At 35.7% G+C, this 12398-nt stretch overlaps 2 protein-coding genes across 2 annotated transcripts; both read left to right on the top strand.

Annotated features, from left to right (window-relative positions):
* The first annotated feature begins 1277 nt into the window (after positions 1 to 1277).
* On the top strand, positions 1278 to 2973 carry BDR25DRAFT_307230 (FAS1 domain-containing protein). The gene is made up of 3 exons (XM_033690802.1): positions 1278 to 2291; positions 2341 to 2704; positions 2767 to 2973. The coding sequence occupies exons 1-3, from the start codon at positions 1444 to 1446 to the stop codon at positions 2863 to 2865; spliced, it is 1311 nt and encodes a 436-aa protein (XP_033541240.1). The 5' UTR covers positions 1278 to 1443; the 3' UTR covers positions 2866 to 2973.
* Positions 2974 to 3806: 833 nt separating this feature from the next.
* On the top strand, positions 3807 to 5877 carry BDR25DRAFT_271861 (uncharacterized protein). Its single transcript, XM_033687278.1, has 2 exons — positions 3807 to 4817; positions 4870 to 5877. Exons 1-2 carry the CDS (start codon positions 3886 to 3888, stop codon positions 5852 to 5854), a joined length of 1917 nt encoding a protein of 638 aa, XP_033541239.1. The 5' UTR covers positions 3807 to 3885; the 3' UTR covers positions 5855 to 5877.
* Positions 5878 to 12398: the final 6521 nt, after the last annotated feature.

Below are 12398 nucleotides of genomic sequence, written 5' to 3'. Positions count from 1 at the left end.
TTAAAAAAGTTTAAAGCGCGTAGTAATAAGAAAAAGCTAAAAACATAAGTGCATGCTAAAAAAAGTAAGCTAAGTTAAAAGTAATATAGGCAGTGTAATTAGACTAAGCATAACTTATGTATATATAAAAAAGTAGTAGAAGTAGACTTTAAATAATATCTTATGTTGTATTGCTTTATATAGGGCTAAAGTAGGCTGTTTTGCGCTAGAATAGGGTGGTTTTAGTAGGGGCTTAGCAAAAGTGGCCGGCCAACCTGTGTGGCCGGCCAACCTGTTAGGTACGTTATATAGTAAAATAGTAGAGAGAGTAAGTAGTAAAGTTGAAATAATTTTAAATACCTAATTAGTGTTAAGTAGAGATATACTAGTAGGTTTCTAACATATATAATGTATTTTACTACTAAGCTAGTATCTTTTTCTTAACATTATAAATACTATGCTCTACTATTAAGTAACTTAAATCTCTTAGTAACTCTTATTACTATGAAAACGCGTAGAAATTCATTGAATTTATCTCGCTATTAAAATAGTTATATATTGCTAATTTAGATACTCTGTACACTTTTACAATAGCCTATTTACTTAAAAGGACTATTGAGAAAGCTGGTAATAGCTCGCTGGATTGACTGTTCACGCGTCACTATAGCAAATCATATAGCGGTGGATCACAATGCGATATTTTAATAAGGACTCGCTATAGTGCGTTTGCGCGAGAACACCTTCCGCACGAGAAACCCGCCGTCTAGCGTACCTACCGTAAGGACATGCTAACAGAGCTGATGTGGAGTTCCGGAAATGGCCGACTCAGGGATGTGCTAGCTAATGAGGCAGCCATTTTTCGCCGACAAAAACACTACAATCCCGTACACGCACCCGCATAGGATGGCGTGATATATGGACATCGGATTCCAGGTGCGTCATCGAAATCCGCCTGACAGTCTTGGTTGGAGGAGTAATAAGCATGCTGCACCAATGCAGGATTCCTTGCAGACTGGGGCTGGCTGAGTCCGGGCCCCAGCCTCGTTGTCTTGGATGTCCACAATCCATCGTATGGACCCCACTCGGGATGTCGACGGCAGCAATTTCGTCCTGAAAGTTCAGCCTTGGGACCACCTCAGCCAGAAAACCGATGAAAGCCCACTTATTTCCTGTTTCCGGCTGCGTGGGCTAGTGGCTTCCCGTCTAATCTCCGCATTCAATAGAAGAGCCCATTTTTAGGCTCGAATGAATGGCTCAATATGTGCTCGTCTGGCCTTGGAGGCTGACAAGGGAAATCACAAATGTCTCATAGCTGAATTTACAGAACGTCTTTAACTGGGAAATGCGACCTCCTTCCATCATGATCTGAACCCCAATCTCGAACTCATTGCATTGTGTCTCGTTAGAGTTGTCACAATACTATTTTGTTGCTTCCTCTCAGTAAACTGTCTTTCTTCACTCATTATGAAACTCAACATATCCGTTTGCATTCTCGCCTCATCTTTGGCTGTATGTCAAACTGTTCCTCCTGGAGGATCCGATCTTCTCGCTGTTCTCCGAAGTGATCCTGACACGCAAGCGTTTGCTCAACTGCTAGAAGAGCATCCTGACCTTCTTATGAATCTGAACTCTGCTAAGAATTACACGGTATTTGCTCCTTCAAATGCAGCGGTCGCCACATTCCAGCAATCTTTCAACGGATCACTTTCCCGCCGCGCGTATGGTCTCCACCGCCGAAGCATTCCCGACTACGCCGCCGCAATTGCGCTGCTCTTCACAGACAGGTCAAACCAAGGCAACCTAAACCTTCAGCCGACAAATCTCATCACTAATTTGACAGACGCGGAATTTGTCAACCTTGGGCCAGCTTCGGCTTCAGCCTCACAAACCACCTCTAGCTTCAGCCTCATCCAGTCGAGCCTCGGATCAGCATTGTCAGCCTCAAGCTCAGTGCCGTCTGCGACGTCTTCATCTTCATTAAGCTCCAGCCCCACGTTTACTACGTCTATCTCAGCACCGGTATCTTCGACCTCGCTTTCGGTGCTGGAGAGCACTCTGGTACCCACCTTGCACTCACAACCGTCGACTTCAAGTCCAGCAGCGCCCCAGCCAACTCCAGAGCCCGAACCCGCAGGGTGTCCATCTATACCACCAAAGCCAAAGAAGAAGAGATCCTTCGAACCATACTCCAAGCAGTATCGACGGCAGCTGAACGAGTCGTCCTTACTAGTCTCCTCCGGTTTTGGCAGTGTGGCTGAGGCATCATTGAGTGAGACGATATACAACAATGGAGCTATACGGAAAGTCGATAGGTATGTCCGCAATTAATGACTTGTTGATCGCGACTTACACGCCCTCTAGCTTCTTTACCCTCTTTGGTGATCTTGCATCAACTCTTCAGCAAACCAATGGTACAGCATTCGCAAATTCCCTTGCCCAAGCAGGCATGCTCGACTCGGTCTCAAAGACGCCGCGCATTACCGTCTTTGTTCCCACCGACGCTGTCTTGACTGGGCAAGTCTTAGATGCTATCTCTTTACAGCGCTATGTCTTGCCGAATACCCTGGCTACAAGCCCAAGCCTAAGTGCTGGCATGTACAAAACTAGCGCCGGTGATTCAGTTAATATTACTGTCAATAGCGACGGATCTTTTTCAGTCAATAATGCAACTATTGTAAAGTCAGATGTGATGATCAAGAATGGCGTTGTTCATTACATTGATAATGTAAGTTCTTCATGTGTCCATTGCTGATAATCAACAAGAGCTCGGATTGCTAATTTTACTAGGTGTATACTGGTTTGGCCAGGGGATCTGCGCCTGGACTCACCTCTTCGAGGCTTTCGATTGTTGTAGCTATTGCTATATCTTGCTCGGCCCTGTTATGAGCCCTACCGTGAGATGACTGAATTGTTCGCACAAGTTACTGAAGGGTTTCCTAAGGATTATAGTCCCATCTGTAATATTTAATATCATACATGAATTACTATTAGATCTGTATGTTGTCTCTATGCCGTTGCCTCGCTCTTTGGTCTGCTTCTTGGCAGTTCTGAACGATGTTAATGCGGCTGAAACCAATAATGCCTCCGAAGGCTCAATCTTCGTATTCCCTCTTGTAAGGAATACGATGCCGACAGAGTCGGTGTGTTCATCCGCTCTAAACCCTGAAGGTCACCCGTGGGAACCTCATGCTTACGCATTGCGACGAACGCCCCGGGTGGTATTGGTGCATGGAGCCAGGAAACAGACCCCTCCGATGCGGCGCATGCAGGCTGCCGGAAACGATTATCCGCCCCAGCTATGGCAGGCAAGCTTTGCCCACTTAATGCTTGTATGGATTGTAAGGCTAAAGCTGAAGGACCACCGATGAGAGCTGTAGACCGGAAAAGGCCAAATCAGAAGCGCCATTTCACGTAATATTAGATGCGGTGCGACCTAACGTGTGTTCGTCAAAATTTGCCCGAGAAGGCTAGCAGGCATGTTGGGAGTATGTCAATGTTAACCATGACATTGGTCGAGACAACAACAGCTCCTCCTCATTATTATACCCCAGGCGAGATCGGCGATGTTCTGCCATAACAACATCGGAGAAGGAGATGTAAGCAAGGGAGAGCCTATCAATACCATGGAAGCCACCATGACTTGCGGCCACGGCTGCATATGGGATGCCAATTGGTAGCTGAGATGCGCTCATTTGGCCTACTAATCTTACGAAGTCGGAGCATTTTCTTCCGAGTTCGCCGATTAGAGATGGAGCTGAGTCTTTGCTGCCTGTCAATTATATAGAGACACCACAGACAAAGTCGTGTGCACAAAACACCGTCTTAGTGTTTGATCCATCCAGAACTTCCGTTTCTAGATTATTCTAAGTCACAACCGCGTCTCGTACTTCAAGAGTCGTCTTCAAAATGTCCTCCGACCACATACACACTGGAGGATGGTTCAACTGGTCCCACAATGCCGCTTTCGGCAACACAATTACGATTTCTTCTCGGAGTGGATACTTCCTTGTTGCGTTCCTGACACTTTATGTTACCATCGCTGGGTCCCGCTTCTGGGTCATAATGGCCTTCATCGTCCATCAGGAAATCACGAACAGTAAAGAGTATGATGGTATGCACATACAACAACAGGCCATCCTCCGGAATTCTGAAGCTCCCATGAGCGCTGCCGTATCACTGGCTAGGATAGCCTTCCGCTGGAGAGGGGTTGCAAAAAGACCACTCCTCCGTTCTCTGCCACTTCTCCTTCTTGCTTTGTCTAGTCTTGGTGCCTTTCGCGCAGCTAGTATTTTGACGGCTGAAGTCACAAAAGCCGCTGGCAACGAGACGCTCATCGACAGTCCTGGCTGCAGTTACTGGGCTCCATCTTCCGAGGACCCTCTCAACCAGGGTGGTTTCCGGACTAAGGTTGCGGCAGATGCTCTTGCTGCAGCGAGCTATAGCCGGGCTTGTTATAGTACCAACTCTACGGCTTCGACACAATGTGGAGCCTATATGGCACGAAAACTCGGCTGGAATGGCACATCTGGGGTGCACTGCCCCTTTTCACCCAGTCTATGTTTCCCCTCACTGTCGGCAGTTTATCAAATGGATACAGGACAACTCAATTCGCACTTCGACCTTGGCCTGAATGCGCAGGAGGAGGACAGGGTTGCATATCGTCGACTCACCACTTGTGCACCAATCAACGCCACGAAGTTCTTGAGTACGGGCCCCGACGGTTCAGGGAATACGTATTATAATTACTCTCTCGGGAACATTCAAGATCTTTACCCAGGCAATTTGAGCTTCATCTATAACGACCATAGTGTGTCAGACAGGATTAGCTATCAGTTGACGTAAGATCCTCCAACCAAACTTGAACTGTGTACAGCTAAAATTTAGTCATAGAGCTTTCTCTCCCGATGTTAGTGCCAACTGGACTTCGGAAATTCAGACTATACCAGCCGAGCAGGCAGACATTACCATAGCTTTCATCAGTGCCAACTCCGTAGTTTTCGATGTCTCCAATACGGACCTCATCTTCGGTGCCACGAAGTCCACAGTTCGTAGGCAAAGGGGCAAGGACCAAACCTTCTACTTGCCAGACAACTTTGTAACGGTACTCGGCTGTGTGGACCAGCATCAGTTCTGTCGTCCCTCTACATCACAGTGCTCAAGCCTTTCGCGAGTCAGGACACTACGGGAATCGACACAGGGATTGAATCTCAATTCCAAGCAGAATGCCGCGGTCCGCTATATCTGGAACGCCATATACTACAATAACATATATTGGACTATCGGTCCGCGAGGTGCAGCCTCTCTCCGTGCCAGTGAGTCGGTATACCAGTACCTCCAACATGAGCTTTCCAATACGCAATGGATCACGGAAGTCCAAGGGTGGTTCGATGCTTCGCTAGCCAGATTGCAGCAAGCCATGGTCGAAATCGCGATGGGCCCATCCTCGCAGAATCCCGGTATCAACTATACGAGGCCTGGTTCGGACCCCCAAAATTCATTTGAAGAGAATCTTTGTAGGACGCAGATACTTCGAAGTACAGGCAAGTACCAAAACTTCAGCGTGCTCGGTATTGCCATCATCGTCGCATTCTCTTCCTTCTTCATCTGGCTCAGCTTCATGATTGGCACAGCTACAGGATGGGTTCAACGCTGGATTCACAAGGGCGAAGACCGGCGACTTCAGTGGCTGCTCGATGATAGCTTGCAGCTACAGCGAATGGCCTATGCTGGTGCCAGTGAGGGCACATGGCACGATAATCCTGAAGAGATTCCAATCACCCATGAGTCGGCCTTGCTCAAGGCTTCATTATACCTACCTGCAAATAGGGCCGCTCTTAGAGATACCGACCAGCCGCAGACACCTAAGCACGGGTAGTTAATAGGCGAGGGCGTTGCTTTACCTAGAACGATTTGTATTATTCTTAAATATTTCAATTACTAAACTGAACCCTTGGGTGTTATGGGCTTTCACGAATCCATTATCAAAATACCACATTGGATCCCCATAGGGATTAATCTCTCCATACGTATACCTGTTCTTAAAAAAAAAGTGAAACTCATTGTTATTTATGTACTCACAGTGTTCGGAATAGACAGGTCGAGCACCTGTAGGTGTTGTCCGAGGCTTCAACACGAGCCTAATTAAGTGGAGGCTAGGCCTAAGAGGGTAGGTTTAAACGCTTAAAAAATTTAATTAAGGTACTAAGCGTAGTTTCCTACCTATCTCTTTCATATACTATATACTATTAAAAAAAATAAAAAACCATTGCTAAACGGAGCGTGTTTCATATGCCAGCGCCGCACCGAAGCGAGCGCCGCAGCATCCCCACTAAAACGCCCGTGCAACAATAACATAAAATACCACAACAACGCAAGGCTTAAACAGACTAAACTAAAAAATAATAAGTTTAGAGCCTCTAATGCGCTAAGCTAATTGATTAGATCTCTAACATATAATATAATATTAATATAATAGAAGATGGCATTAATGTAACAATACGCTAAACTTTTAACTTTGCTTTACATAGTGTGCTCTTGTTAAAGGCTTTAGAATAATATATAGCTAATAAAATGTAATAAAAGCAGAATAAAAAGCTTATTAGTAAGAATTAAGTTAATAACTTTATTAAACGTACACTTAAGCTAAAAAGACACTAAAACTATTTATATAATTACTAGTAAAATGCATTTAAAAGTTAGTAATTATCTGCCTCTAGTTTACACTAGTTTAAGATATAAAAGTTAAGTAGAGTATGTAGATAAAAATATATTTAATTTTAATATGTCTAGCCTTTAATACATAAGATATTATCTTAGGTAGTAGTTAGAAGCTTAAAAAATAAAAGCATAAAAAATATAGCTTATTAATAATAAGTACGTTACTTTAGTACAAAGTATTACAGTAATAAAGAAGTAGACACTATCTTTTATTATCTTTACACTTGTAAGAACTATAAATAGTAGTATATAAACACATTAAATAGTTAGCAAAGTATTTAATTTAATTACTACAACAAGTAAAACACTTGTAAAAAGAGTATGTTTAAAAAGCTACTATAAGTAGAATAGAAAAGTTAGGCATAATTTTTATACCTATAAGGTGGAAATTAAGAATATAGAAAATAGTAACAGTTCTAGGTAATACTATACTATACTATATTACATAAAAAATTATTATACTATTATTAGCAGAGCTTGCTCTGCTTATTATATTCGGGTTTGCAGAACGAAAAGTTTAGCGGAATCTCCTCTTTTAGACGCGCTAGTTAGTTAGAATTTCTTTAGATAAACCCTAGTAACGCTGTTTCTCTGTTAGCTTATGTGTTTCTTATATTCTTTTTTAAAAAAAAATGTATACCTAAGGTAAGTGCACCTTTATGCTAATTTGCATGCAGTTTGCTCTAGCATGCGTTGTGTAAAACATATTTAAATTATGGTTAGTTGCGTCTGCTCCACCTCTCTAGCCATGTCACGGTATCCTCCTCGGATCCCAGACATAACCGTATTAGATGTGTACTAGAGTATTATTAGTGCATGTCTAACATAAACACAACATAACACAGACATAAACTTAAGCATAAACTGCCTTAACACTAACTAAACCTAGAACAGGCTTAATTTATACTTAAAGCGCTTAGACTTTTAAGCTAAGTATTTAATTACTAATTTTTTTTAAACCTTTTTATTTCTTATATAACATCTTATACTTACTATAATACTTTACATAGTAATTAAACTAGACCTTTGTAAAGCTCTATAACCTTACTTATGTATAATTATAACATTATATTATGTTAAAACTTTAGCTAAAAATAGCCTCTAAATTTAATTTAATAAGCTTAGTACTTACATAACTCTAAGCTATTAAAGTAAGCTAAAAAGCTTTCTAAAAAGCGCTTACTTTATAAAAAAGCTACTATGTTATAAACTTTAAAGCTTTTTAAAAAGACTTTAAAAAATAGCTTTATATTATTAAGTAGTCTATTTCTGCCTTAACTTTTATTATAGTAGTAGAAACTAAGAACTTACTAGCCTTAAAGCTTACTTAGAAGTCTAGAGATAGCTTAACTTTTTTCTACCTAACACTACTTATAACCTGTAACTTTTTTAACTTAGTAATAAAATCTAACTAACTCTTTAATCCCCTACTGTTTAATAAAAAATAGAAAGACTTACTTTTTTTTCTATACAAGCTTTAATATAAACTTAAAAAAAATATAAACTAATTCTTTTTTAAACACTTCTAGTTACTATATACTTACTTTTAACTTAACTATAATATAACAGCTTTAATTAACTTACTAATAAATAAAAATATTATTAACTTAAATTAATTTATAGTGTTTTTATAAGTAACTTATAAAAACCTAAATAAAAAGTTAATAGCCTTAAGTTACCTAAACACTTTATAATAAATAAAAAAAGCTTTACTTTACACTTTACTAAGTTTTACTAACTTACATCTAATATAGGCCTAAATAAGATAGGTCTAATTATAGCCTTATATAACTCCTTTTTAACTAAACTATAACACGCTATAGTAGAAGAACCCCTTCTAAACAACTTTAACACATATATAAACCTAATTACTACCTATAATAATAACATAAGGTTTCTTCCTATATAAGCCCTAATACGCCTCTAAACTAGCGCAGTTATAAATAAAAACCTTAACATAATAAAAATTAATTTAAATTATGCTTTAGTTAGTTTTAAAAAGTGTAAAAATTATAAAAAAAAAGTTAATACTTTAAGTGTAGTAAGCATAGTTATATTTTTTAAAACTACTTTATTTTTTTTTTAAGTCTGCGCAAGTAGCGTAGCTAGCACTTATTAAAGATCTTTACTATTTTAATTTTATTTTTATAAAGGCTTTAACTTATATTTAAGCTTTAATTCTTTTTACTACTCTTAACATAGCTGCAGCTATAGTAGTAGAAGCCTATAAAAAGGCTTGTCCTAGAGCTAAGTTGCCTCTTAAAACTAATTTAACACTAGATTTTTACTAACTTATAAGCTAAGTCTTCTACTAATAACTAAAAGTACTAAGTTAATATTTTTATATATTTATAATAAGAAACTATATTAGCTTTAATATAAGCTTTTATTAACTTAGAAGTAAATAGCATAAGTTACATTAATAAAAAACTAGTGTGTAAACTAAATTTTTAATTAACACTACTTACTTAAATAATTTACTTAACTAAATTTAATAAAAAATAACTTAAAAAAGGTTTTATCTTTTATACTATAACTATTATAATTACCTACTAATACTATAAGAAGCAGATTAAGCTCTATATAATAAACATAAGATGTTGTCACAGTATCCTCCCCAGATCCTAGACATAAATATATTAGACGTGTACTAGAGTATTATTAGTGCATGTCTAACACAAACATAACACAACATAGACATAAACTTAAGCATAAACTGCCTTAACACTAACTAAACCTAGAATAGGCTTAATTTATACCTAAAGCGCTTAGACTTTTAAGCTAAGTATTTAATTACTAATTTTTTTAAACCTTTTTGTTCTTTACACAATGTTTTATACTTACTATAATACTTTATATAGTAATTAAACTAGACCTTTATAAAGCTTTATAACCTTACTTATGCATAATTATAACATTATGTTGTGTTAAAAACTTAGCTAAAAATAGCCTCTAAATCTAATCTAATAAGCTTAGTACTTACATAACTCTAAGCTATTAAAGTAAGCTAAAAAGCTTTTTAAAAAGCACTTACTTTATAAGAAAGCTGCTACATTATAAGCTTTAAAGCTTTTTAAAAAGACTTTAAAAAATAGCTTTATGTTATTAAGTAGTCTATTTCTGCCTTAACTTTTGTTATAGTAGTAGGAACTAAGAACTTACTAGCCTTAAAGCTTACTTAGAAGTCTAGAGATAGCTTAACTCTTTTTTACCTAACACTACTTATAACCTATAACTTTTCTAACTTAGTAATAAAATCTAACTAACTTCTTAATCCTCTACTATTTAATAAAAAATAAAAAGACCTACCTTTTTTTCTATATAAGCTTTAATATAAACTTAAAGGAAACATAGACTAATTCTCTTTTAAACACTTTTAGTTACTATATACTTACTTTTAACTTAACTATAATGTAACAGCTTTAATTAACTTACTAATAAATAAAAATATTATTAACTTAAATTAATTTATAGTGTTTTTATAAGTAACTTATAAAGACTTAAATAAAAAGTTAACAGCCCTAAGTTACCTAAACACTTTATAATAAAAAAAAAGCTTTACTTTACACTTTACTAAGTTTTACTAACTTGCATTTAATATAGGCCTAAATAAGATAAGTCTAATTATAGCCTTATATAACTTCCTCTTAACTAAACTGTAATATGCTATAGTAGAAGAACCCCTTCTAAACAACCTTAATGCGTATGTAAACTTAATTACTACCTACAATAATAACATAAGGTTCCTCTCTATATAAGCCTTAATACGCCCCTAAACTAGCGCAGTTACAAATAAGACCTTTAACATAATAAAAATTAATTTAAATTATGCTTTAGTTAGTTCTAAAAAGTGTAAAAATTATAAAAAAAAAAGTTAATGCTTTAAGTATAATAAGTATAGTTATATTTTTTAAAACTACTTTATTCCTCTTTTTTAAGTCTACATAAGTAGCGCTGCTAGCACTTATTAAAAATTCTTACTATTTTAATTTTATTTTTATAAGAGCTTTAACTTATAGTTAAGCTCTAATCTCTCTTACTACTCTTAATGTAGCTATAGCTATAGCAGTAAGAGCCTATAAAAAGGCTTGTTTTAGAGCTAAGTTACCTCTTAGGACTAATTTAACACTAAATCTTTACTAACTTATAGGCTAAGTTCCTTACTAATAACTAAAAGTACTAAGTTAATATTACTATATATTTATAACAAAAAACTATATTAGCTTTAAGATAAGCTTTTATTAACTTAGAAGTAAATAGCATAAGTTATATTAATAAAAAACTAGTGTGTAAACTAAATCTTTAATTAACACTACTTACTTAAATAATTTACTTAACTAGATTTAATAAAAAATAACTTAAAAAAAGTTTTATTTTTTATACTATAACTATTATAATTACCTACTAACACTATAAAGAGTAGATTAAACTCTATGTAATAAACATAGGATGTTATAACCTAATTCTAGAACAACTATAGCTATATTAGCATAAAGTTGCCTTTAATTACTAAGAGTAAGTTTTAAACTTTAACTTTTTTTAATGCTAAGACATATGCTTACACTTACACCTAAATAACACTTAAGTAGCACTTAATATAGAAGGTCTCTAGACCTACTTTTTAATAACTTAAAAAAAAACTACTTAAGTAAGGCTAATAAGCTAGGCCTTTTACTAAAATAAGCTATATAAAATAATTTAATAACTACTTAAACTTAAAAAAAAAAAAGCTTTTAAAAAATCTTTACTTACTTAATTTAAACATAAACTAGAACTTAAACAGTAGATAGACATCTACTATATAAAACCTACTCTATTTATAACTCTAGCTTAATAACTAGATTATAAAATCTACGCAGTTATAATTTCTAATATAGACTAAGCTTTAGCTCTTTAAAAACATACTAACTTAAAGATAATAGTCTTTTAAGACTACTATAACTTATTACATGTTTTTTTTTAAGACAAGTCTAATAAGCTTTTAATACAACACTTATATAATTCCTAGATAACTCTTAAGCCTAGTAAATAACTTAGTTATAGGCTACTATATAAGATGTTACTAAATAAATTAAAAGTGCTTTAAAAATACCTTAATAAAAACTTAAAAAAAAGGTTTATTTAAGCTAGCTTTTTACTAGTAGTGTTACTTATACTATTTATAAAGAAACCTAAAAGTAGGCTTTAATTCTACATTAACTACTAAGAACTAAACACTATTACTATTAAAAACTAATACTTAATTTTTTTTTATAGAAAACCTTAAGCTAACTAAGTAAAGTAAAGTATTTTATAAAGTTAAATATTATTACTGCCTTTAATAAGCTAAAAATAGTAAAGAGTAATAAGTAGCTAACAGCGTTTTAGACTTAATATAGACTATTTAAGTACCTAGTAATGCTTTTAAGCTTAGCTAACACACTTAGTACTTTTTAACATTTTATAAATAACTTACTCTAACCCTACCTAGATGTGTTCTGCACTATGTATATTAATAATATTCTAATCTACAGTAATAGCCCTTTAGAGTATAAATAGCATGTACACTTAGTGCTAAAGGCTATAAAAGAAGTAGGTCTATAACTTAACATAGACAAATGCAAGTTCTACTAATTAAAAGTTATGTATTTAGAATATGTAATTTTTATAGATAGCATCTAAATAGACCCTATTAAAGTTTAGACTGTACTAGATTAGTAATA

This window comes from Lindgomyces ingoldianus, assembly GCF_010093535.1.
Source record: "Lindgomyces ingoldianus strain ATCC 200398 unplaced genomic scaffold BDR25scaffold_46, whole genome shotgun sequence".
Lineage (NCBI taxonomy): Eukaryota > Fungi > Ascomycota > Dothideomycetes > Pleosporales > Lindgomycetaceae > Lindgomyces > Lindgomyces ingoldianus.
Note: the sequence above shows the minus strand (reverse complement) of the source record. Positions and strands in the feature narration are given on the sequence as shown.

Bases quoted from the DNA above. Each gene is read 5' to 3' on its own strand.
- BDR25DRAFT_271861 (XM_033687278.1), top strand. From the start codon at position 3,886: ATGTCCTCCGACCACATACACACTGGAGGATGGTTCAACTGGTCCCAC. The intron at 4,818-4,869 runs GTAAGATCCTCC...ATTTAGTCATAG, and splicing joins AGGATTAGCTATCAGTTGAC to AGCTTTCTCTCCCGATGTTA.
- BDR25DRAFT_307230 (XM_033690802.1), top strand. From the start codon at position 1,444: ATGAAACTCAACATATCCGTTTGCATTCTCGCCTCATCTTTGGCTGTA. The intron at 2,292-2,340 runs GTATGTCCGCAA...CACGCCCTCTAG, and splicing joins GCTATACGGAAAGTCGATAG to CTTCTTTACCCTCTTTGGTG. The intron at 2,705-2,766 runs GTAAGTTCTTCA...TAATTTTACTAG, and splicing joins TTGTTCATTACATTGATAAT to GTGTATACTGGTTTGGCCAG.